The sequence below is a fragment of the Mus caroli genome, chromosome 2, assembly GCF_900094665.2.
Source record: "Mus caroli chromosome 2, CAROLI_EIJ_v1.1, whole genome shotgun sequence".
Lineage (NCBI taxonomy): Eukaryota > Metazoa > Chordata > Mammalia > Rodentia > Muridae > Mus > Mus caroli.
This window is the reverse complement of record NC_034571.1, coordinates 98,589,901-98,616,125: the sequence shown is the minus strand read 5'-3', so window position 1 is coordinate 98,616,125 and position 26,225 is coordinate 98,589,901. Positions and strand designations below refer to the sequence as shown.

The window sequence follows — 26,225 nt, the reverse complement described above, 5'->3', positions numbered from 1 at the left end:
AAATTCATTCTTTTTAATAGCTGAGTAGTACTCCATGTGATGTTCTAGCACTGCCTGAATTACTTTTATTAAGAAATTTGTGTTATTTTCTAATCAAGGTGGGGGGGACTGATTTAGTCTCAGATAAAGTGTGCATCTTTGCTTTATGGGGCATTCCATCTGTGCCTTGTTTCAAAAGTGAGGAAGTGGGAAGAAAGCTAAGACAAACGAACGTGTTTGTTTTCAGTAGAGAAACACCTACTAAAATATGCAGTAGCCCCTCGTTTCTGAGAAACGTTTGGATGAGTCTTCAATAGTGTAGGTTCTAAGTCGGCATTTCATTTTCCTAGCTGGAGATTATTATCTCACCTTGGACAGATGACAAAGGGAAGAATAATAGTGGCAGGGGGTGGTCTCAGAAGGGCAGGAGGAGCCAGGTCTGAAATACTCCTTGAATCATAAGATCCTTCCTTTGTGTGCTGTACCCTCTCTTCTGAGAACACATAGTTCATTCTCCCACCACACCCACCAGAGCCCTTGCTAACCTCACTTCATCTCCAAGTGTGGAAGCCACCATCATCCTCATTTTCTAGTTGGCCCCTTGGTAACCAGTTTCCTTTTACCATCTTTCCTGTCTGATCTCAACTAACCTGTTATTTCCCTCTTGCATTTATGAGTCAAAATATAATTCTGACCTTAAAACCGAACAGTTATAAACATACTTTTGAGGCAAAAACAAAAAACAAAAACAAAAACAAAAAAAAACTTATATTGCTCAAAAATTATTTTTAAATTAGAAATAAGTTTAAGATAATTTTAAGGGACTGTATTCCAATAATGAACACTCTCATGAAGTCTGAAACTCTAATTTGATGATGGCCTGTCAATATGTGTGTACCGGACTCAATAGGTGGAGTCAATCATTTCTTCAGAGAAAAATGGCACTGGGGTAAGTGTATGCATAGGACGTGTAAAGGAGTGTGCAGCACAATGTTAATAAGACTCCGCTGGGCCACTCGTGGGGGTGGGGTGGGGATGGTTGCCTTCCCACATCACTGCATTTTTTGAATGCTCTGATTTTCACAACTACTTAAAAATATTAAAAAAATATAATAAATGCACTAACTTGATACATGCTCAAAGGAAAAGGGAGGGGAGAGTGTAAAACCACGAAAGCAGCACAAGTCTTCCTGTCCTCCCGTAGCTAGAGGGACAAGGCCACTACACTGAAGTCTCTGTCTCCAGCAAACGCAGGAGTCCATTCTACAAATAGAAGATCTATCAGACTTTGCCAGGTCCAAGGCAAGGCAAAAGCAAAGAAGTGTGGCAGAGAATCTATTTAGCATGTATGAGATAGGCGTTCCATTCCAGCAAGCCCAAAGGGAAGGGATTGCTTTCAGGAGCATAACTTGAGCCATTTGGAAGAGGGAAACGAACAGCTTGGGGCACGGGGTAAAAGAGCAAGCTCAGGAATGTTCTATTCATGGAGCTGCTCGTATTCCTGAAATCATGTCTCCCAACCTTTGCTTTGGCATCTGAAGTGCCAGGAGCTACTTAAGAGCTGGTTGTCTGTTTTCAAGAAGTAAATCTCTGGGACAGGTACTGTGTGCGCAGGCGCAGAGGGAAGGTGCGGGGCTGTGCCGGAGCTCCCAGCCAGAGCCTCAGCTATCTCTTTTGGCAGAGGTTCTCAGAGATGAGACCATGTCTAGTGGGGATTTTCTCCAGCTTTGACAGCTTTGGCCCCACCAAAACAAACAGTGTTGTTTCCCCATACATCACTCCTTGAGAGTCTTCTGGGTTTTCCTTTCCAGCATCCACGGGTCAAATACCGTGTGTTCCCAACAGTCTGTGAACTTCTTGGACCAGCAAAGGGACATTGATTTTGCTCAGCACTCCTTTTGAGTTTCTATTGTGTTGGATTTCCCACTCCCCCTACCCAGTCCCCAGAGAGTAACTTCCTCCTTGTTCTAATGACTTGGACCACAGTCAAGGTTGATGTGTTTCTCCATTTTGTGGGCTATTTTCTTCAGAAGAGACAAAACAGAGGCCAACAGGGTAGCTGAGGTTTGTCAGCAGCCTTAGGAAGTCAGCAGCCGTTAAGAATACACAAAGAACATGTTTTCAAACAAATACAAAGTAGACAGAACAAGATGTTGGTCTGGTGGGAAATAGAAGTGTTCAAAATGGAGTCTTTATGCTCAGCAAAGACTCCTCAGAAGTGTCTTATCCTAAGAACCCACTTTGAAAAAAAGAAAAAAGAAAAAAATTCTTGCTTCAGGAGATGGTAAAAGTGCTTGCTCTTGCAAACACGAGGACTTGAGTTCAAATCCCCAGTAGTCAACACAAAAACCCATGCATGACATCATGTTCCTGTAACCCCAGCATTGAGGGCCAGAGGCAGGCAGTGCTTGGGAGCTTGCTGGCAAGCCAGTCTGATCAAAAGGGGTGAGCTTTCCCAGTCAGTGAGAGAGCCTATCACAAGGCAATAGTGTGGAATGTGAGAGAAGGTGTCCAATGTCCTGCCTTGGCTTCCTGTGCACTCATGTCATGCAACACGCACGCTCGCACGCCCACTAACTGAATCTGAAATACAGGACTCTCCCCTTCAAGGTGATCAAAGCAATGTGACCGCAAGGGACATGAGGAAACTCAAAACTAGGTAATGGAGAACTGTAGAGATGGCGCTTTCCAGGGGGCATGGATTCAATTCCCACTTGGTAACTCACAACCCTCTGTGACACCAGTTCCAGGAAATCGAATGCTGTCCGTCTTTTGGCCTCTGTGGGCACTACAAGTATATGGTGCATAGACACATATGCAGGCAAAGCAGCCATAAAATAAAATAAAATATTTTCTTTGGGATAGGAGGGATGGGTGAGACAGGGTCTCTCTTCATAGTCCTGGCTGTCCTGGATTTATTTTGTAGACCACACTGGCCTCAAACTCACAGAGATCCACCTGCCTCTGCCACCTGAGTGCTGGGATTAAAGGTATGTGTTACCATCCCAGGCCAATAAAATGAATCTCAAATAAATAAATAAATAAATAAATAAATAAATAAATAAATAAATAAATAAATATTTTAAAAGTACTCTCTTCTGGAGTAGAAAACAAGGGTTCAATCTGAGGTACATGGTATTTTATTTTAATTTTAAAAACTGACATTTTTATGACTTATGTGTGAATAGTGACTTCTTTCTTAAAATTATGAGTCCAATTGTCAGTGTTCTCATCACAGAGGAAAAATCCATTCTTTTCACACAGCACTCCAAATGAAGTCAGTATTCAAGAAGTCCGTTTTTATGTTAGAACTGTTTTCCCAAGATGAAAGTGATGAATGAATAAAAATTGATATATATATATACATATATATATGTATATATATATATAACCCAATCACCCTTAGCTTCATCCTGATGATACAACGTCCAACCCCTGCCAAGTGATACATCCTACACAGATAAGTCCTTTAAGATACCCAGTCTAGTCCAGACACAGTGTCATTTTGGGGAGCCAAAGCAGATATATTTCTGTAGCTAACCTGGTCTACACAGGGAGTTCCAGGCTATCCAGGGTTACAAAGTGAGACCCCCATCTCAAAAAATAAAATAAAAATAAAAAAAAATAAAAACAAACTAAAGAAAACGGTATCAAAATTGTCTCAATTGTGGAAAGACTCAAACAAATACATGCCAACATTCTTTATCCATCATTTTTGGGATCAAACAAATCATGAAACTTGTATTTTGGCATGAAGACTATTTTAAAATTAAAACATACTGCTTACTTTAAGATCACACTCTGGCATTTCATCTGGGAGAATTACCAAATTCTGTATAGTGGTAGAAAGTAGAATCCCCAAAATTAAGAAAAGTTCATGGAAATAGAGAGAGAAGCATTTCAAAACTATAGAGGTTTTGTTTGCTTTGTTTTCAGTACCACAGAAAAGGGGGAATACTTGGATACAATAGCAGAAAGTTTGAAGGACGGGGACAGGTCTCAGATGACAAAAAGTGACTCCGCTGAAGGAGATCCAGTGAGGAGAATAGAATCGACAAAGGAAGGTGAAGGCTGGTCCTGGTGTGTAAGCAAAGAAAACAAAATCAAGAGACACAGCTCCAGCAATGCCGCAGAATGCAGCTCTGGGGCTGGCGAAGAAGCTTAAGAAAGAGTGGGGACTGCAAAATCTGCCCTGGGTCTTGGTAAAAAGTCGGCTCTCCCTGGAAAATGTAAATCTATGGAGAAACGCAAGGTCAAGTAAACTCAGGCTCAAAGACCTGACTGAGCTATGAATAATACATCTGACACCACAGAGTGATCTGTGAAACAAGGGAACGAGCGGGTGTACTACTGCGTGGAATTTTTTTAACCTGTTTTGCACGGATGTTGACGAGAAAAATATCACCAACTCCATGCGGATCGTGATAAGTCTACAGTAAAGAAGAAGAAGGCAGAGGTAGTACAGGTAGACAGATCTTCCCTACACCCACCGAGTGCCCTTAGCCCCCATGTCAGGCCTAACTCCTGCGTTGCCCCACATGTCAGTCAACAAAGCCATTGTCCACTCACTTGCTCTGCCCTTCTGTCCATTTCACTGAGCTGGAGCTCCCAGCAGCCATTCTAGAAGAGAAGAAAAGTAGGAATGGAGAACGGAGGACGCACGGTCCGGGCAAGCCCCTGGCGCCCAGAATCCAGTAGGAAGTTTTGAAGCTAATGACCATGTCAAGAGCACTGAAGTAGGCCATTGGTTGGGGTTAAAGGAACCCCGAGAAAGGCTGGACAGAGACTGAGCTTTGGAATCAGATCTGGGCTTGGAACCCAAGATCGCCCTCTGACCGGTTGGGAATCTGAGAAGTGTTTTGACTCTCTAGGATGCATTGTTTCATCTTCCACACAGGAGACGGTGCCTAGATTCCAGAAGCCTGTTAGGAAGCCAAGGTGCAGCGGCCTAGAAGGGCACCTGTCATCTCCTCAGATTTGTTAGAAATTATACGTGAGCGCCCTGACTACCGAAAACCAGCCCCACCTGCCTTCCTCACTTCTGTTTTTCTGTTTTTAGGCGCAAAGAGATGCTCTGTATGTGTTTGGCAGCAGCACTCCCCTACAGTGCTTGTATATCTTGATCGAACACTGACTCCTGGTCAGTGCAACCAGGATTGGTCACATCTAACTTCAGACTGTTCAAATCATCGCCGCACTAATACAATTCAGATCGTAGACTTTGTGCATGCAAAGCATTTCTTGATAAGATAGTGCAGTGGTTTAACATCTGGGATAGCACCAGCGAAAACATAAACATTCAATGAAGTTTCATGGGCACAACGTCTTTGAAGAATTCTAAAACATTCAACAAAGAAAGGCCACACTGAGGGTTGCCAATATTCTGCGTTCCCTTGGTCCAGACAAAAACATCCCATTTACATTTTTGAAAATTTCATGTTAAACATGCCTCTCCCACTGGGAGAGGGAGGAAAGTCTCGAGTGCCACTGTGAGCTAGCTTCCCCCACCCCTTCAGAAGCTATAAGTACCCTGAAAATGATTTAAACAGGTATAAGTTCCTTACCCCTTTAAGGTAGCTCCTAGGTTCATCTGATTCCAGGTCATGCATTCAAGCTGGGAGGTCATTTGGTATAAATTGTCACTGTGAAAAACACCCACAGTTAGAAACATGGCCACAGACACAATACACAAGACAGTACTGTTTCTTTAAGTGAAATGAAGTTTTTACTTTATAGCACATGCCTTCTAAAATAATGAATATGTGAATCTGAAATGATTTTCATTTCATACCATCGATCTCTTCACTTACACACACAGAAAGATTAACACACACATACATACACACACACATAACACACACAAACTCACACATACTGCAGAAGAAATGAGAACCATTTAGTTGTTAAAGAAAAAAGCCTCAATATCATGAACTGTGGAGTTTCTAATGAGATAGTAAACCTTGGAGGGAAGAGGTAGAGGGAGTAAGGCTTTGAAAGGTTACACGGGCTGGACCACTCAACAGTAAAGTTAAAAGTCTGAAGCTGAGAGCAAACCGACCGACGGCGGCAGATTAATTATTCGTGACAGGGCCATTACATTTGTTTAATCAGAAGGATGAGTATCATGTGGATTATGAGAGTCCAAAAGGTCGGAGTGATGGGCTAATACCCACGAATGTGATGACCAAAAGAAACAGGGCACTAATCCCTGCTCACTCACAGCTGAGAAATTATTCTGCATCTATTTTATAATTCTTTTTTTTAGAATTTTTCAATTTATTTATTGACTTTTTTATTATTATTTATTTATTTATTTATTTATTTATTTTTATTATATGTAAGTACACTGTAGTTGTCTTCAGACACTCCAGAAGAGGGCGCCAGATCTCGTTACAGATGGTTGTGAGCCACCATGTGGTTGCTGGGATTTGAACTCCGGACCTTTGGAAGAGCAGTCGGGTGCTCTTACCCACTGAGCCATCTCACCAGTCCCTATTTTATAATTCTTATAATTCTTGTGCAAGTCAAGTGAGGTTTTTAGGAAAAAAAATTAACAGCCCATTATTTAAATTAACACTTCAAAGGGGAAAATATACCTCCATGTCAACCAATCAAGAGCTGCTCTCTCCAGTCTGTCTCTTACTACTAACACATACATCAATGGCCAGAAATCTACAGTGACCAAGCCCTATTAGGAAGGCATCTAGGGCAGAACTGAAAGGGTTAATTATGAAATCTGTGGCCCAGGAGATTAATGGCTTGTCTGGTAACCTTCGGTCTAAACATATTACAGAAGAAAATTTTCACCCTACCTTCATGGCAGAAGTGAGCAGAGATAAGAAACATTCGCTACCTAATGTGTGATACCAGATCACAAATCCTAATGTGTGAGGATACCAGATCACAAATCCTGGATAGTCTCCTGTCTTCTCCCAACATTCCTTTCTGTTGCTTCATCTGGCACAGGCAATCGGAGTTTTTAACTCAGTTTTCAGGGCCAACTGAACGGAACTGAGAACTTGTGGAGAGGTGACAGAAATCACAGCGCTCTGAATCATTGAATACTGTGCATGCTCGCTCTCAGCCTTGCTTGATGAATAACAGAAGAGCCCATCTAACTCCTATAATCTCTCTGCAAATTATTTAGAACTCCTTAAGGCCAGGACATGGGCTGAGGAAGGAAATCGGCTTCCAGGAGGAGATGTTTGCCTATGAAAAATAAACCGACTTCAAACTCCAAGTAGGTGTAGCTTCATTAGTGAGTGTCTATCTGGGCCCATCGTTCATCCCTGGGTCTGACTGGTTATTAAGCTATCACAATATCCTGCGTATCAATGGAGGGGAGAAAAAGATTAAGTTCCTCCTGGAGCTTCTCCCTTTGCAGCGGCAGCAGCCCGTGCTGGTCTGTGCCACTGTGTTTCACAATTCCACAAATTCCTTCTGTAAGGCTGATGTAATTAATTCCTGAAAGACCCCAACTTTTATTAGAAGTGCCAGGCTGCTGCATTTACCGCAGCAGAGTTTCTTGAACTTTCTTTGGGCTGACAGTTCATTAATAAGTAGCCTCCTCCACAATCTCTCCGCTGGTTTTTGTTCTCCTGTGCCTTTTCATCAAGCAATCCATTATTAATCTTGCCATTAATCTCAGACAACAGACCCTGTATTCCCCAGGTAGCTCTATATTTTTGTCACTGGTTTTTAAAAAATTGTTCACCAACTAAAATCACTAAGCTGCAGTTGACAATTTTCCTGGGCCCCATTGGGATGTGGCGTCTCTCTGGACAGATTTAATCCTTATGTAAGTCTCAGAACATCATCATTTTCAAGGGTGAGTGACAGAGGTCGATGCATATGGTTGAATGAATGAATGATTCCCAAAGAAAGGATGAATGAATGATTCCCAAATACCTAATCTTACATTTAGAGATTGTCTAAGACTGAATGCACAGCCCTATTGATTCCTAGTTGCATCAATACCAAAGGATCTCAAAGACAAATATCTTTAAATGCATTTCCTTGGACCCCAGAAAGAATATTCTCAAAAACAGAACTTATATCCCATACATGTGTGTCTTCCTACAAGAACTCTGTATTACATTGTAAAAATTCTGTATTAACATTGTTCAATATGGAAACCACTAGCTGAGGTTGAAGAATGGAAATGGAGCCTCATTGAGAGGAAGCTTGGGTTGTACTGGGTTAAGTACAGTGTTTTAAAACCACCTTCTTTGTTTCTCTTATTTTAATGTGGTTACTAGCACATTTCAAATACACATACAGCTTACACTGTGTTTCTACTAGACAGTGATATTTATGAGTGGAACTTGGTAAGCCCTCCTTTGGCAGCATTTGGCATCTGAGCCTAGTTCTCACTGTTATTTACATAATAATCATACTCTCACAATAGAATAATAATTTTTAGATAATACTACTAATTTTAGAAAGATATTTTCTCTTTGTGATCTTTCTCTATAGAGAAATCAACGGGATTATGTTTTGAGTCTATGAAAATCTGAGCAAATTATCGTTCTGCTCTCTGTACCTCAGATTTCACATCTACCAAATGAGAAAATTAATCTTGGTCTCATTTTCTAGTGATATTGTAAGGCTCGAAGAGGCTGATGCTCGTAATTGACTCTCCAAAAATGATACGGAGAGCACACAGTCTTCTAGCCTGTCGACTTTTATCTGGCACATTTGCACATTCTGGATATCACTACCAACAGCTTCATGAAGTCATCACCCCCATTTGTCAGACAAGGACTGGGACAGGAACGGGTATCTGGTGCTAGAATGACCGACGACCCTCTTTCCTGCCCTTTTACAGGTTCCTGAGAATGATTCAACAGTGGAACCTATGCTATCATTTCTACAATAACAATACAGAGTGAATCTGGAGGTAAAAGACAGTACACCCAAAGGGATATCAGGACCAGAGACTCCTGGAAGCTGCAGAGATGCAGGATGCCTGTTGTATCCTCTCCTCACTCAGGAGAGTGCATCCTCCCTGGTCAGGTGACTGACCTCCCAACACTTTGGTTGTTCTGATATCTCCTGTAGAGCTTCAGAAGAGGGAGGGTAGGGACACTGGGAGAGAAGAGAATGCAGGAAGTCTCCAAGCTACTAGTGGGTTTCCTTAACTATATCCTGCCTTCTGCTGGCTGGGGCTCCACAGTGGCTTCAGTGGGCTGGCTGCATGGCACAGCTTTTCCTCTAAAGCCAAAAGGAGCGATGACAATAGCTACACAGAGGGCAGAATGTCAATGTGAGCTAAAAATACTGGGCCACCCCATCGTCAGGTTCTGATCTCTTTGGGCAATCATTCAACACCCAGCTCTCATCATGGAAGCCTGCGGAAAGAGGCAGCATCACTCAGGGAATACTGACCTCTGGCAAGTGAGGCATTTACTTATTAAACGACATGGTGTCTGCATCCCTCACCTCATCCCCAGAAGAGATCAGATAAGCAGGTGGTTTGGCTCAGGGCAGCCCCAGTGGTCACGTAGACATTTCAGCTCCGACCATTAAGCTCTGCCTGGTCGGAAATGGACTCCGAAGCTACAGGCTGCCAAAATATAGTCCCAAAGTCATGATGGCTTTTATATTTATAAGTAAACTTTTTTTGAGTCACTTGTTTCCTATGTAAAAAAAAAATGTTTGAAGTCAGAGGCAAGGGAGAGAAGAAAGAAACTTCTATAGCTGGGATTAATGCAAGTTGGAGTTAAATAAAAGGAAGTCAGTCCTAGCAGAAGGGGCGCTTGAGAGGAAATCAGTAGTAGATCATAGAGTTTGTTTTGGCCTGGATTGCAGAATTACTGTGTTCTTGACCCCTACACAAAAGAAAGGAAGGGGGAAAAAACTCCACTATTATCTAGACCAGAACTCCTCCACTCTTCAAGTGCAGTGGACTTCAGCACGTTTTCATCTTTAAATGTGTTTACTACATTCGGCAGAACAAGGAAGAAAGGGTCTTCTCAGAGTCCTCTAACTAACTTAGAGATCACGGTCTCTTCCACCAACCCCTGTGTCGGTGAGAGAATCTCAGCAGAGGTAAAGCTTGCCTGTGGGACTGAAAGACAGGTGTTGTTGTTGTTGTTGTTGTTGTTGTTGTTGTTGTTGTTGTTTGGGGGGGTTGTTTTTTTTTTAAGTGAAGACACCCAGCATCATTAGTAGCAACACTTTGAGAGACTTTGAGATAAGAACTTCGGCTACAATGGCCCAGCACTGGACCAAGGGAGAGGTCTCAGTGGCCTTGCCTCTACCCCTGAAGCAAGGCACATGTGGAGAGACTTCCACAGAGTCCCTTTCCTGCACCGATCCTCCCTCCATGGCGCCATAGAGGCTGACTGTCCTGAACTTTCTGCCCAGCAGGCTGCAGTGAATAATTATTTCATAGTCGCTCTCTTGGTATTGTACTTGCCCTCAGCCTCACCAGCTAACCAAAGGAAAGCCCACTGGGGACTCTATTTCTAATAACAAACACTTGGTTGGCATAGAAGTTACAGGAATACTTGGGACTAGATTGCTCCCCTCCCTGGATACGGGTTCAGTTCAAGCCTGTGGCTTTGATAACACGGCCCACCACCCTGGATACCATTTCAGACCTTCCACCTCTGCCTGCTCTCTGGAAAACGAACAGAAGTTTGTACTTCTGTACAGTACAAAAATATACTGTATGATGTACATGTTTTCCCAGAGGAAGACAGGTGAAATGAATGGTAATTTTATTTTGAGGACAGCTGTCATCTGATTTATGACTTAATTGAAGTCCAGTCCACTTGGAAAGTCATGGATATCCCTTTGACCAACAGTTTCCAAAGTTCCACAAAAAATCTAAGGTGGTTGTTCTCCTGTGAAATCCACAGGTCGGGGGCTCTACTGAACACATAAAGTATTAGAGAATCATCAGCATTCCATTAAAAATATTTTTAACATAAGGGTTTTGGTTTTGGTTTTGCTTCTTTTAGAATTGGAGTAGTGCTATCTGCCAAAGGGCAAACATAGAGCAAAAGAAAACCTCACTTAAGCCTGTAGCACAGCTAAAGAAAGTCAATTCATTCTATTGCCTGGAGCAGCGATTCCCAACCTGCAGGTCTGCAGAGCAGATATTTACATCGTGAATTATAACAGTAGCAAAATTACACTTACGAAATAGCAATGAAATAGCTTTATGTTGGGGTGGAGGTGGTCTCACCACAACCTAAGGAACTGTATTAAAGGGTCAAAGCATTAGGAAGGTTGAGAACCACTGGGCTGGAGAGATAGCTTGGCTTATTAAGAACACTGGCTGCTCTTCTAGAAGGCCAGAGTACAATTCCCAGAACCCACCCAACAGAGGCTCGAAACCACCTATAATTCTACTCCCAGGGGATCTAATACTCTCTTTTAGTCACTGCATGTACATGACACAGAGGTATATATGCAGACAAAACACCATACACCTAAAACAAATACATTTTTTTAAAAGAAAGACATATAGAGCTAGTGGTAAAGAAAAAAGATGGGTTAAAAAAAAACTACAGTTTGAAGGAGGAAAAAACCAGTACAAACAGGAATATGTTCCAAACATAGTGCCCAGCACTTTTCAAAGTAGCTGTGAGGCTCACGCCATGCCGTAGGGAGTGGCAGCTCCTCCCGTAAGAGTAGGTTAGCAAGCAGAAGAGCCCATAAGACCTGGATGCAGTGTCCAGCCAGCCGCCTTGTCCGGGAAGAAACTGCAGTGGGTTTTGCTGAGTGAGGTCAGACTTCATGACCCCTCACTCTGGGAGATCATGTGGTTCACTCTTCCCTGAGACCTTGCTTCTGAGCAAGCACAAAACAGTGTAAACCTGGAAGTGCTCCCAGATCATCGCAGACGAGAAGAAAGATGTACTCTAGAAGTCTTTAGGGGGCTTCTGCTGTACTGAGCATCATCCCAATGCTAGATGCCGGGTGGCAAAGATGAAGCTTCAGGAGCCTGGAGAATGAACAAAACCCACCAGGGAAAACATTGCATAAAGCTCTCAATGGGAGGTATGAGTAAAATGGGCCTCTACCACTATGGGAGAATTAGAGTGGTGGCACATGCCGTCCCCAGAGTGTGGCACTTAGCTGTCCCCAGAGAGTGGCATTTAGCCCTGTGAGAGGGAGGTGTGCAGAGAGTTGAAGAATAGACTGGATCCTCACTATCCAAATTTTAATCCAACGTTGTATTTCCTATCGTGTTCAATGGGGACGGGATTACCCCTCAGTTTCTTCCTTTGTAAAATAGAGGTGATAACCAACCCTTTGCCCACCTCAAAGAACAGTGATGTGGATTAAGTGCATCAATGACACAGGCATTTGCACTTACTGTTTATCAGGAAAAGATCCTGGCATAGGAAGGGGCATAATCCAACCAAGCAGTCCAGAATCACTCGTGTTCAGAATGCAAAAGGGCTTTAGACTCTCTTCATCAAGTGTCTAAGCTTACCTCCTCATCAGTAAAATGGAAATTATAGCATCTACTTCATAGATAGTAAGATTAATGGGTGAGCTGAGCATGCTACAGGAGACAGAAGATGATGCAGAGGATAAAAGAGCCCGCATTTTGAGGCTTTCTTCAAAGCAGACTCACATTAGTTTTCTGCTTATTTAATGCCAGAGGCATAGTATTTCTGTGTCACAAGCTAGAGAATGACACTAGACCCCAAGCCTGGGAGAGAGACAAAGGGAAGAGTGGGCTCTAGTCAGGAAGCATCAGTTGATAAGAGGCTGCCTCGGGACATCAAGTGCAGCAAGGCACACAAAATACACGCAAGCCTTTCTCTCCCAGGTGCTCCCGACTTTACAAGGAAAAAGGTACCGAGCCAAGAGCCAGTAAGTAGCCACACCACTGACCTTCTAAAATCAGAAGCTAAGCCGCGTAGCAATCGAAGTTTGCTCCCGTTTTCTCAGCTACTTAAACATTATTACATTCACATAAGTGATTAAACACACTTCAGATATTTTTAGAAATAGAAAAGCATGCTACCTTAGTACACTTGCCCTCATCGTCCCTTCGGAGAGTTATGTGTCTTTGGAAAAGGGGTTACTAATACTGGGAATCTCAGGCAAGCATCAAAGATGCAAGTGAACGTTTCAAGCAAGAAATCTCTCTTCCCACAGAAGTCACAACTGGTCTTGCTGCATTTCTACTTAGGAAAGCTATGTGTTTTTAGGAGATCAGTGTTAAAAAAAATAAGATCAAAGCAGGTTTTAGAATGTCGTAAAAAGAATAAAAGGATAAGCAAATATTTATGCAAGGTGGATCTGACAAAATTGCTTCAACAAAGGCCAGTCAGAAGCTGGGCTAGAAAATATGTGTGCTTCATATATAAGATATGATCTTGGTGTAGTTCAGTGGTAGAGGAGATGCTTAGGCATGCAAAAGGTCCCAGCCAAAAAAAAAAAAATCTGTGACAATCAGATTCCCATCCCACCTGCTTTCATTTGAGAGAAACCATAGATTCATCCCAAAGTCACATTCCATCACAAAATCTCCCCAAATCAAAAATCCGCAACAGTAACTTCATTTGGGAAAATGATACTAAATCGTAGATTGTGATCACTTTATGCAAGAGACCTTCTTGTGGCTGCTCAGCCCTTCTGATGGACCCCCTTTTCAGAGTCCCTCAATATGGGCCAAGGCTTGGAAGAAAGGGAATAAGCAATAGCACATGCCCGCGTGAGTAAGAGACAGAGAGAGAGAATTACATCTTGCCAGTTCCCAGCTACCAAGAAGGCACAGGCCCCATCTCAACAATACCCACTCCCACACCAAGCTCTTCCTGACTGAGGGGACCAAGGTCTTCACACCAGGAATTGTTCCAGAAACACACACACACACTCTTATAGCTACTAGAATAACATCGATGACACTCTAGCCATAGACAGGAAGGATGTCTGTGGCTGTTGCCACCACTCTCCGAAGAGGCTTCCAGCTGCGAGTGCAGTCTGCTCTTGAACTTGTTCTGGGGATTTGGCCCCACTGAGACTGTGGCCTCTGGGTAGCATCCTGGCTCTGGAGAGCTCACCCAAGACTACTTTCTAGATAGAGAGAGGGAGATGCATATGTCTCTCTCTGCTCTTGTGCATATGTTTCTCTCCCTCCTGCCTAAAGAAAAGTCGTGCAGAATCCAAGATTCGATTAGATAGGATGGATTTTTCACGCCAAATAGAAACGTTTTCAAAGTCAGAGCACTCCAGAGGGAAAATAGAAGAGACCGGGCTTTATGCCTCTGATACCAAGGATGGGAGAGAAAGACCAGCCCCAGGGTCAATGCACCTGAGGCTCTAGGTTGCACCGTTGGACTGCAGGCTCCAGAGTCTACAACAAGGACGTTCCCCTCCTCCACCTCAGGGACTGGAGGTCCCCAGGCGCGGCCATTCCCCCACCCAATCTCCCAAGACAGACGCTTTTCCTTCCTTCATTACCTCATTACCTCCTTCCCTTGACGTCAGCCTCCCGGAGTCAAGGGGCGGGAGGATGGGAATGGGTTTGGGGCAGTCGGTGTCAGGAGCCCCGTAGTACAGTGGGGAGGAGGGAGCGGTGAGGTAATGCGCACCCAATCCTCTGCAGCCAAGACGAGGCGCGCAGCACCTTCCAGCCTGTCATGAACCGGTGTGTGTGCATCGCAGTTACTAAGCAACGCTATCTGCAACGCGGGATGCCCGCCAAGTTCACCCAAAGTTGAAGAATAAATTTGGGGAAGAAAAGGTGGAGAGTAGAACTAGAAGCCAGAGAAGGGGGGGGGGGAGCAGAGTTAAATGAGGAAAAAAGCCGAACTTCCTTCTCCAGGGAGCAAGAAGGCTTTGCTTGCCTGCACAGACATCTCCACGATCACCATCTCGAGCAAAGGCCCCAGAGTGCACACAGGACAGCCACAAAACATGTCCACAAAACATTGCCACAGGCCAAAACTCTAGAGAGCAAGGGTGAGAGGAAGGATGTGGCCCACTGTTTAAGTAGTTTGGCCTGTGTGGTCAGTTGACATGGAAGGCTTTTAACTGGAAGGACAGGGTTGGAGTGTACTTGGTCCTTTTTTTTTTTTTTTTTTTGGTCCGGGTCAAGTTAAAGGGCTCCCAGCAAAGACCACTAAGAAATAACTCATGACAGGGTATGGTGGCACATGCCTTTAAATCTCACCACTCTGGAGACTTGAGACAAGCAGATTCCTCAGTTCGAAGCCAGACTGGTCTACAGAAAAACTACCAGGACAGTCAGAAAAATCCTGTCTCCCGGAAAACCAAAGAAAAGAAATAAACCCTCAAAGCAGCAGTTCCCTTTTTATCTCCAAACACAACGGTCGTCCGTCGTTTTATAGGCCAAGCAATAGCCCCAAGGCACCTGCTTTAATTAGAGTGTCTGGGTCTAAAGAAGACTTCTTTTGTCTCCCGCCGTGACGTCCCCGACGCCGAGGGTCCGGCATTCCCTCGCCAGCTCACCTGCACTTCCCGGATTTCCAGGACCTAGTCTCAGTGCTCCGCGCCTTCTTACCTGCTGTAGGGCGTCCTCAGGAGCAGGGCCTGGCTGCCTGTGCAACTGTCAGTAGGGGTGTGGCAGCCATACACCGGAGGTGGCACGGAGTACTGCTGCTCGCCTGCCAGAGAGCCAAGGGCAGCAGTGAGCGAGACTCGGGAGTGCGAGTCACTGGCAGAGGTTACGGTGGAGGGGGGACAGGATGGAGAGCTTGCTGCGCCTCAGACGGTGAGGTTTGGCGCCAGCTGCGGGACGACGGCGAGGCCGCCTCAACTCAAGGACTACTTCCCCACTTTAGGTTGCATTGCAGTCACTTTCTGGCATTGGTAGCCTTGACTGGGGGGAGCGGAAGGAGATTCGATCTTTCAAATAGGGTAAAACAAGCTAGTATTCCTAATGTCCCTTTAAATGTCTCTACTCGCTCTCCCAATTTGCTAGGGATTGAAAATTCGGATAGGATGCGGTACTATAGAAGGAGGCATCCAGTAAAGACCCGCATCTTTCCCCACTCACCCAGCGAGCCCTGCTGGCCCATAGGGTCCTCGTGTTTGAAGGAATGGTTGGGGAACTGCGCCGCATGATGCGAGGGCGTGTGGCCATAGCTGGGCGCCCCATCGAAAGTGACCGTGCTGTATCCTGAAGAAGCGGCAGGGAAGAAGAAGAAAAAAAAAAGCACAGAATCAATTAGGTTCCTGAAAAAGCAGGGGCACTAGCAGCGGGTACCCGATGTCCTAACTCCCGTCAGCAGTAGAGTCGTCCTCTGCCACCCCTGCCGCCTCCCCACCCCCACCCCTGCCTTCTAGGGGAACCCAACGGTGTAGTGGGAACTAATCGGATCCTTTTTCCCAAATAAAATTACAAACTCCCCGCTTCCCCCAATTCTTCTGTGCCTGTCTTCCATTGCAGCAAGTTGGGTGTAAAAACCGTCGCCCGCTTGGCGGAGAAACTGTAAAAACAAACAACACCGTGGCTCTCGCGCTGGGGCGGCTCGGCCCAGAGGACTGGGTTTCCTCTGCTGACCCCGCTTTGACTCAGGGCTGTAAATCAAGGGCCCTCGCACCAACTTTCATTAATTACTCTGAGCCAGTTCAACGGTCTGCGCTTTAAAAGGAGAGAGTAATTACCAGGGCATGTTACCTCTCTGGGCTGCACAGCCTGACACCAAGGCACTCAAGGCCTTTAGGAAAGCTTGTAGGGAAAGGGGGTGCGGGGGGGGGGAGGGAAGAAGGACCCTTCCAGTTAGGGCGAATCCTTTTGCCCCTCCCAGCCTACCTGGAGCCCAGAGGGCTCAGTTCTGCCCACGCCTGTGGTGACCAACCTTCTTGCCCTACAGACCAGTACAATGTCCCTACCTATCCCTGTGTAGCAATGCCTCAGCCTCTGTTTTCTTGCTGAGAAGCTGAGGGTGGTGACCTCCCCTATCTCTCAAATGGATGAAAATCAACAGGGAGTCTTGGAAATCTTATTTTTCATGATATTGTTACTAAGTTTCTATAAACACATTCCCCACCTGTTTTGCCAAAGCTCAAGTTAGTGTGCAAGCCAGCATCTTAAAGATCCTTCTAGGGACTTAATTGGGGTAGGGCCTCTTCCCCCACCTCTTGGTGAAGCTCAGAAGAGGGAGCCAGGCAAATGAGAACTGACCTTCACAGAGTGGCTACTCCCTGTCCCTTCAGTAGCCTCCCTCTGTAGCCCCAGTGGCTTCCTACTGTGCAGTCTCTAAATCCCAATAAATTCTAGCGCCCCCCCCCCCCGCCGCCGCCGCCGCCCCAAGTAGAACAAAGTGCCCACCTGACTTGGAAATGTCTGCTTTCTTTGGAGACTCAGTTATGTCATGTGATGTTTTTACCCACCAGCTGATGGAGGTCCTTCAATCAATAAGGAGTTGCTGAGACCATTCATTCAGTACAGACAGCTATCTCCAATGTCAAAATACTGAGGGGACACCCACTGTCCAAACAAAAACACAAGCTTCCATCCTATCGGGGTTACTCCGGAGCAGTCTATTGTGGTGTTTGAGGTACCATGGGAATTACCAACTTGTACCCTGGGAAGGCTGAGAACTCTGGTCAGTGACTGAGGAAGCAGCCAGCTTTTCAACCTGGGTAAGCCCTGAGTTTCTCTGTATCTGAAGTGAGGAAAGATAATCCCCAGCCCTAATACCTCTTGGGTGTGGATTAATAAATGCATATAGCCTTTCAGAGTCTTCCTTTTGAGAAACAAGGCCTGGTTCCACTTGAGGCCTACAGCTTATAAACGAAAATGGGTCCAGGCACCCACCCGAGTTTTCCCAGCAAGAATACGGAGTTTGTGAAGAGTCCTTAAACAAAAAAAAAGGGGGGGGGGGAGGAAGCAATAAAGGAATTTTCTCTAAACGAACCCTTCTCCATTCCTGAGTGGCCAATGATCTCAGGCCACGCACAATCTCAGACCCGCTGCTCAACCGCTGGTAAAGAGAGCTGCTGGTGCCCCGGCTGGAGCTCCCACGCCAGGGACCTCGGCTCCGCAGTCCGGAACTCCGGCTCGAGAAAGACCCGGCAAGGCTTCCTACCCGCCTTCTCATAGATGAGACCCGCAAACCTTGGAGGGCAGCGGCAACCTTGAGCCCCTCCCTCGGGTCTCCTGGGAGGGGCAGCAGTGAAGGCAGCGGGATCCGAGGGAGAGCTCTTTTAATTAGAAGCTTATCAGAGCTCGGGCTGATTAGGAACCCGCTGTACCCGAGGACTGAGCAGAGCCCATCTCGAGGAGGGCGAGAGTGGGGGCCGGCGGAGAGATTGCTGACTTCGCGAAGTTTCAGAGTGTTCAAAGGCTTCTTGTCCGGGCCTCGGAGGGAGAGGCCCTCGCAGTCAAGGTAGCCACTTTCCCACGGTTGATCTGGACCAGGGAGGGGAGAACAACCTTGACATTGCGGGAAGGAGACTAAGGCTCTGAGCTCTCCTCCCCTGCCTCTACTGCGGAGGAGCCCGGAACAGGCTGCTCCAGCCTGGCCCTGGAGAGCTGAGGGGGAGATTCTACAGCAGGCTAAGCCAGGAAGGTGTTCCGGAAAACCCAGTTGCCAAGGGATAGGTGGAGTCCTCACTCCCACCCAATAACAGTCTTTGATATGGCCGGAGGGGGGCGCCTTTGGCCCCATCACAAATGGACTCCTCTAAGGGACCAGCAGGGCAGAGATCCCTTACAGCAGGGTGTAGGCTATCTAGGAGCACTACAGGGATGGAGGTGGGGGGCGGGGGTCAGAGGCTGACTGGCAAGTCCTGCATTGGTCCAGACTAGGAAAATCCTCACCCCCACTTCTGGGTCCTGACAGACCTCCCAACCATCTCACACTCATAAAATAAATTCAGGGCCTATTAGGCTGGGCAGAGAAAAGCCATTTCAACCATGGAGCCAAAATTCTGGGAGAAAATAAGAGAAAAATGTGAGTTCAAGTCCAACTTCTAACAGGAACTAAGAGGCCTCTTGAAGTCAATTCTTCAAGTGACTGGATTTAGGCGCCCAGTATTAAGAGGCTCCTTAGATCTCAGTTCTTCTTGAGAAGGTTCCTATAGCCATTAGCTGTCTTCATGGATAATCTACAGCCCCACTGCACTCCACCAAGAAAGGTTTGCTTTTTGCTAAATTAATGTTTTATAAGATTATGGTGTTGGCTATAGAAGAAATGGTGTGTGTGTGAATGTCCTTAAGAAACTGAGGAAGGAAGGAATGAGTGTCAAAGTTGCTCTCCCAGGCTGCCAAACAGGTAACCAGAGACAGCTTGAATTCCTCTCAACAATAGAGTGGGAGCAAGCTGGTGGCCATTTTCGTATTTTCCAGGGACAGCTGACAACTTCTCCTAATGAAAACCCTCACACCGTATCCTGCAATATTGAAAGGATCCATAGGAAACCCTAAAGTAAAAGGAATGACTATCCAAAGAATCTGGGATCTTGAGGGCCCCTCCTAGTTGCTATGGGGGTGGGTGGGGGTGAGCAGCTTCAGGCTTCTCACTTCAGCTCCCAGGAGCCAAGGAAGCCCACAGACTTCACTTGTTTTAACTAGGAGAGAAGAAGGTAAGTTTCCTGGCAGGAACCCACTTCCAGGGTATGTCCCTACACTGGAGACATCTCCCTACCGGCCTTCTCTTGGTTTGAGAAGAGTGGAATGTGATGGGGAGACTTCTCCTGTTGGGCCTTGTCCTCATTTCCCAAGCTTTCTTCTGTAGCAGCCCAAGGACCTGGATGTTCCCACCACCACCTCAAGTGTACTGGCAATGCCCTCCGGCTTTAAATTCTCAGCCCTACCCACCTTCTCCTATGGGTTTCTTCTACTAGATGCGCAGTGCAGAATGCTAAGCCTCACACAGAGCCTAAAAAGACTTAGAAAGATGGTGGCCCATTCGTATTTGCTGGCCAAAGGATTATAGTGAGCCTCTCCAAGTAGCAGATATGCTCACTCAAGGCGTACACGTGTTTGACCTTGGCTTCTTTTCTGACCCAGGGAGGTTTAGGAGGGCTGTGTGTTCTGTATTTAGACTCTGGGCAGATTTCCTCCCGTTCGGCCTATAACTTCTGGCCTAACCCAAACTCCCGGTTGTCCATCTCAGTTCTCCTTAGTGGCAAGCAAACTGACCTGGTGGCTTGCCAAAGGTAACACCTGCCTACTGGAAAGAGATGGCAAGATCCGAGACCTTCTGCAAAGGCACCAAGCTCTTCCCCCAACTCTTGGTCAAAACTCTAGCTTCTTTTATCAAAGACCTAAACGGAGGGACCCCCCTGAGTCCGCTCCAGGTTTCTCCTCAAGACCAGGCGTTCCTGTTCTTCAGTGGTTTCGGTTTCGCTAGGGCTTCGGGTGGTCAAGGCGCTCCAGGCTGGGTTCAAAGGGCCCTAGAGAGCCCTTCAGCACCCCCTGCACCTTCCCCAATCGGTGCCGGCTCTCCGCGCCCCCAACCCCCATTTCAGAAACACCCAGACCAAAGACATCAGAATTTTTGGTCCAAAAATAAAGCGTCTGTGTCAGTAAAGAATTTCTTAAAACATCGACTCAAACGAAATTAGATTCTCAGCGGCAAAGAAATCAAATGAGAACAAACGAAGAAAACGACAATGGCTCAGGAATCACGGCTCCGCCCAGACGCTAACGAAAGAGAGGTGTTCGGGCTCCTGCGAGAGTTAAAAAATAAACTCGTGCTTTGACTGAAGACCCGCCAATACATTTGTTCTTATTTCTTCATCCCAAGCCTTATGAAATCTTTCCCCTAACTTCGGTGTGCGTGACTAGGAAACCTCCAAGGAGCGCGGAAAGGAAGAAGGCCACCTTTCTCCAACCTCACTCCAGGGATTTGGTTCGTATCCGGTGAAGTCGGACCAGCCAGGCTGTTTCTCCCATCCCCCGTGGCCTTCAAACTCCAAGAAAGATTCCCAACACTTCCGCAAGGTACAAGGGAACACTGACTAAGTCCCCCAAAGTGTTAACCCCTCATTCCAAAGCTCCCTACGGCTTCTGGTGGGCCTGGAATGAGCCAGGGCCCACCGAGAGCTGGAAGTTCTTCGGGTCGGCTCTTTGGGCTTGTCAGAGGCAGCATGGGGGCGAGGGGGGGGGGATGTCCCTAAACCACAGCACCACTCGGAGTCCTCATCTTAGTCTACCCTAGGCGTTTGGAGTCGACGCCTGGTGAGGCCTTATGCATCAGACTTTCCCCGGGTGTAGAGTCACACGCAACAACCAATCCCCTCTTCCTCCTCCCATGGAGTTCCGAAATCTCTAGGACACCCCGGGGCCCCAGATGTCCTCCCGCGTCCTGCGAACTATCGGACTCTGGGGTCGCGCTCAGTAATGTGTAAGTGGTGGTGGTGGTGGTGGCGGTGCGTTGTCGCGTCTTCGATCGCATTTGACAGAGCCCACTCCTCCCTGTCTGCTACTTTCAGACTCCCTTGGAAGGCAGCTGGGTAAGAACTGGCATCAGGAAGGAACAGAAGAGGGGAGAAGCGGCGTGGGACCAGGTCGCGGAGCCACTACCGCGCGTGGAGGTCGCGCTGTCCGGAATCCTTACCTTGGTTGCGGATGGTAGGCTGGCTCTCCAGGCAGCTGGGCAGGTAGGGCGCATTGGGGAACATCCTGGCCTGGCCGGAGGACGCCTGGCTGGGCGGGGGAGGACCGAAGGGTCCGTAGCGACAAGCCCCGGCTGTACCGGTGAACTGGCCCGAGAAGTGCAAGGTGAAGGCGCTCAGGCACTGCTCCTCGTGTGGCTCGGCGCCGCCCCAGCTGGGCTCCTGTTTGATGAAGGAGTGGGGTGGCGGCGGAGGCGGCGGCGGAGCAGGAGGAGGCGCGGGACCGCCCAGCGATCCGTAAGCCGAGGCGCCCGGAGGCGCGAAGTCCAGCACGGGCGCCCACTGCGCTGCGCCGCTCACAGGGAGCCCGCAGCCGCCGCCGCCGCCGCCCAGCGAAGACACGGCGGGCAGCAGCGCGTTCAGGTCCCGCACGTCGGAACCCATGAGCTGCGGCTCGGATACGGACGGCTCTCCGCTCCTGCGATCCTGCGGATTCTCGGCGCTGGACTTGGCCCAGGCGCTCCGGGGGCCTCGGTCCCCAGGCTGCTCCGGCTGCTGGACGCACCCGGGCTCCCGGCGGAGCGTGTGCTGAGACGCCGGCTCCGGGACACACGTGGAAGCCGGCTCCTGCGACAGGAGGAAGTCCAGGATCGCGGCGAGGAGGCGGCGGGCCCGGGTTCCTGGGCTGCCGTCCTCTCTCTGGGTGGGTGGGTGAATGAGTGGGTGGGAGGGAGGGAGGGGAAAGGAAAGGGGGAGCAGGCAGGCGGTCGGGTTGCGGAGAGCCCCGGGTGTGGGCGCTGCCTTGAACTCCTTACCCCAGCTGCCTGGCTGCCCCCAGCTTCCCAAAGCTCAAATAAGAGGGGCCGGCAGCAGGGAAGGAGGAGGAGCCAGGATGCTCGGCCGCTCCATTCACACAGCAGCCTTAGCCTAGCTCAGCAAAGAGCGCTGCTCGTCCGGGTTACTCGCATCTGGGGTGTGGGGCGGGCCCGAGGGAGCGTTCATCTCCGAGACACCCTCCTCTCTGGCCCGCCACGTGCTCTCAGCTGGCCTGTACCGCAAGCCTCCCCCTGCTACTCTAGCTGGCCTTCCCGAGTGTAGGCGCCTTGAGGCAAGGCCGTCTAGGTAAGTAATGAGTCCCCTCGGCGTCGGACCGAAGTAGGAGAAGAGTCCGGGCTGTTAATCAGGAAGGGTGGGGGTGGAGGGAGGGGCAGGTGGGCTCCAAGAGGGCGGGAACCAGAGAGCCCAGAGAACTCTCCTGGGTTCTGAGGCAGATAGCCTAACTTTAGGGCTTATCTCCTCCCATGTCCAGAACTCTAGAGACTAGTTGCGGGGTCACTTTAGGAGGTTAGTCCCTCTGGGTTCGCAGGTTGAGATTCAAGGTGAAATTGTTCGGGCTAGATAATTACGAAGTGTGACGTCAGTTGTGACAAGCTGGACCTTTTCGGTTGTCTGATAATTGGTTCTTTGGTAAGGTTGGAACCCAGAGGGCTGGTGTTACCTACAGTGTAGACGACACTTACTGGCCCTTTTTGGCAAGGAGTATTTAAACCTTAAATTAACTGGGGGAAATTTTCAGCTGTTTTGGGGGGTGCTGTGGGAGGCGCTTAGCAGAAATGCCCAGAACCTACTTTGAGTGTGGTGGGAACGTTTCGGCGCCTTGTTTTGAGAAGAAACGGGAATGGAGGAGCAAAGCTATATCTCCAAACACAGCTTCCTCTAGTGATTAGGGAATGATGACGGACCTGCGGTGTTTGATCGGGAGATGCAAACTAGTCAGACTAACCTAGAAATGAGCCCAGAAGAGACTCCGCAGGCCCTTGGGCTAGAGGCGTGTTTGCACTGCTAGCCCAGAGGGTTTCCAAAGAGTGGCTTCTCAAAAAGAGCTCCTCCCTACACCTTGTAGCTGTTTGGAATCTTAGAACAGGTGTTTGGGGATTGGTTTGTATTGTCTGAGTTTCCTAAAGCAGTGGAATCCTCGCAGGAAAGAACCCGTAGGCAAATAGAAGCCTAAGGAGTAGCGAGTGTAGTGGGTTTCGCAGGGCAGACTTGGGGACTCTTGGAGGCAGCAGGGACTGTTCACCCTGGGACTGCCAGGCGCGCGGGGCCGGGAAGCCAGCTGGTGGCAGTCAGGCATCTGGAACCAGGATGGGACTTGAAGCTTTCCAACTAAACCTGGGGGGTGGGGGTGGGGGAACAGTCAAGGATGTTGACTGTAAACACAAAGAAATGTAGCATTTCAATGGTTTTAGTGCATTCTCCAGTTGCTGCACATTGGTTTTAACTCACACGGATTCGTGAATCCAGAATCGTCATGACTTTGACCTGGAAGGCTCAGAAAGTTATTTGCCTTGAGCAATTACCTGTTCCTCTTGGGGATACACAATATATAGGTGAGGACTATCCTACTTGGGGGTTTTGACTAATTTGTAAGGACTAGAAGCTCCCCCGCCACCGTTCTCTTTCTTGAAAGGAAGGAAGAAAGGAAGGAAGGGAGGGAGGGAGGGAGGGAGAGAGAGAGAGAGAGAGAGAGAGAGAGAGAGAGAGTGTGTGTGTTACAGGGTCCCCAAGCTTCTCCCATCTCCCCTGTTCTCTATCCCTAACTGTGTAATAGTGCCCAGGGTCATTGGACTTCTTGGGAAAGACAGGCCCTTTGGGATACAACCTCTCAAGTCCAGCTTGCCCTGAAAACCCCTCGCCCAGTCCCTCCTTCCCACCTCCCGACCTCGTATTTCTACTCATTTGCGTGTTTCCCTTAACTTGGGGAAAGAGGAACCCTTCACGAAGAGCCAGGGTTTCATTACCAAAGGAAAATGGAGATACTTTCTTTTTTAGTCTCCTGCAAAATTTTTGGGAGGGAGATGTGGATGGAAGTGATGTGTAGAGAGGCCAGTTTCATTTGAGCTCCTGAGAGTATTGTATTTCAAGAATGGAAAAGGACATAGCTCCGTGTCCACCTTTAAATTTTTCAGGTTTGTCTGGAGGTGGGTTTGTGAGGTGGGCTAGCAGGAGAGAAAATGGGCGTTCAGAAATTGGAACTCCTCTGTCATTTTTCTCAGAATTTTTGAGGGGGAACCCAGGAAGCATATGTTTGACTCCCCATTTCAATCCCAAGGTGCCCTTTTCCTCTAACTTCTCCTCGCATAAAAGTAGCAAGAAGTTCCTATCGGGGTGGAGAAATAAGTGCGGGGCGAATTCTAGAAGCTGCCTGCGCTCAGTTGGAGGACTCCTGGTCAGACTGGACGCTCCTGAGATTCCCCCTTGCCCAACCATGTCCAGAAGTCTAAGCGGCAGGAAGCCTGTGCTCTGGGACCCGCAAACCTTGGGGTCACAGAATACCCCATTCCTTTCTCCTCTGGGTACCCCAGCAGACGCCTTGCTACACTGATTTGGGTGCTCTGAGCTGACTGTGAGAGCTACAGACAGCCTGGCCAGGGGGTGTTGCACCTGCCGCCCACCCTAAACCTGCCAGGTTTCCAGAAAAACGAAGGTCACCGCGAACTAGGTGCTTCTTACTCTTCCGTTTTCTCCACCACGTTGGCGCAGCCTCGGGCCTCAGAAAGGATAACGTTCCAAACTGTCTGTCTGTAGGCAAAGCCTGCGATTAAACTCAAGCCAGCAGGGGAAACTGAGACCCAACTGAGATAGGAAAGGCAAATGGCACAGCAGTAGTTAAAAGCAAGGTGGCTTGAAAATGAAATCTCACGTCACTTGGCAACCAACAGCTGTTTGACTCCTGAAGAGTTTTCGCAGTGTTTTTGAGCCTCAGTTTTCACATTGGAAAAAATATGACAGTAGCGTTCTACCTTCGGGGTTGTAGATTAATCCCATAGGAAGGTAGTGATCTGTTTACAGCAAAACCACTCGATTTTGATACTATTATTTGAAAGATTTTTGCCTAGCTCAACAAAAACCCACAACTTTCAACGTCCAATTCGTTCTGGGATGGTTTAAACCACCATCGCTGCTTCTTTAGTACTGATGGAATTTGGAAGAAAAGAGACACTGGCAGTCTAGGTGGCTTCAATACGTGTCTTAGAAGGCGCATAATTATTACAAGATGAAAACCATCACAACTAGACGAAAGGGGGAGCGAAGATCTCAACCCGGTCTTTCATTCCGGGGCTGTCAAGTTCATCTGGCTGAGCACAGCCTGGAGGCTACAGCCGTGGCCCCAGGGACCGGCGCGCGCACGCCAGGGCCGCGCTCTGGCGGGTCACCCCGAGGCTGTTGACAATTGAATAAACACCACAGCCAGAGGATGGCGCGAAGAGTGACCCGACCTCCAAGCCACCACTCACTGGGTTAGCCGCTGCCCTAGGGCCAGGCCGGAGGTCTTGAGCCCCAAGAGCAGGACAAACGTGCCAGCGCTGTTTCTCACTCCCAGCGTTTCTAAGTAAGCAGTCCGCCCAGGGCTGCGGGGAAACGCGCATAGGGCTCAGTTTCCAGACTAGCGCAGTTGGCAAAAACAAAAACAGATTCATTTTTGCAAAATAAAAGAACAATGTAAACATCGGAGGACTTTTTTGTGATACAACTCACCCCTAGACTTCTTCTTTCATTTGAAATTTATCTCGGTTCTTTCTTTCTTCCTTCCTTCCTTCCTTCCTTCCTTCCTTCCTTCCTTTCTTTCTTTCTTTCTTTCTTTCTTTCTTTCTTTCTTTCTTTCTTTCTTTCTTTCTCCTTTAAAAAAATTTATTTATTTAAACCAACCTTCCATCTGGGCTTCAAACTCTCCTTCCTGG

At 47.7% G+C, this 26,225-nt stretch overlaps 1 protein-coding gene and 1 long non-coding RNA gene across 7 annotated transcripts in view; one reads left to right on the top strand and one right to left on the bottom strand.

Moving 5' to 3' along the window:
• The window catches only part of Wt1 (WT1 transcription factor), a 47,801-nt gene extending 25,402 nt beyond the window's left edge, over positions 1 to 22,399 (bottom strand). For 2 of the 6 annotated variants that reach the window (XM_029474705.1, XM_021149745.2), the window contains exons 1-5: positions 17,838 to 18,383; positions 15,971 to 16,093; positions 15,476 to 15,578; positions 5,544 to 5,621; positions 4,549 to 4,599 (exon numbers count right to left, since the gene is read on the bottom strand). In XM_029474705.1, coding sequence (XP_029330565.1) covers positions 4,549 to 4,599; positions 5,544 to 5,621; positions 15,476 to 15,578; positions 15,971 to 16,093; positions 17,838 to 17,847 — 365 coding nt within the window. In that variant the 5' untranslated portion in view covers positions 17,848 to 18,383. Of the gene's footprint in view, positions 1 to 4,548; positions 4,600 to 5,543; positions 5,622 to 15,475; positions 15,579 to 15,970; positions 16,094 to 16,729; positions 17,058 to 17,837; positions 18,384 to 21,485 lie in introns of those variants that run through there. The other 4 variants (XM_021149737.1, XM_029474706.1, XM_029474704.1 and 1 more) reach the window with 4 other exon arrangements.
• Positions 22,400 to 22,417: 18 nt separating this feature from the next.
• LOC110284101 overlaps positions 22,418 to 26,225 on the top strand; it is a 49,732-nt gene continuing 45,924 nt past the window's right edge. The window contains exon 1 of the long non-coding RNA XR_002376899.2: positions 22,418 to 22,605. This is a non-coding gene — a long non-coding RNA (uncharacterized LOC110284101). The remainder of the gene's footprint in view (positions 22,606 to 26,225) is intronic.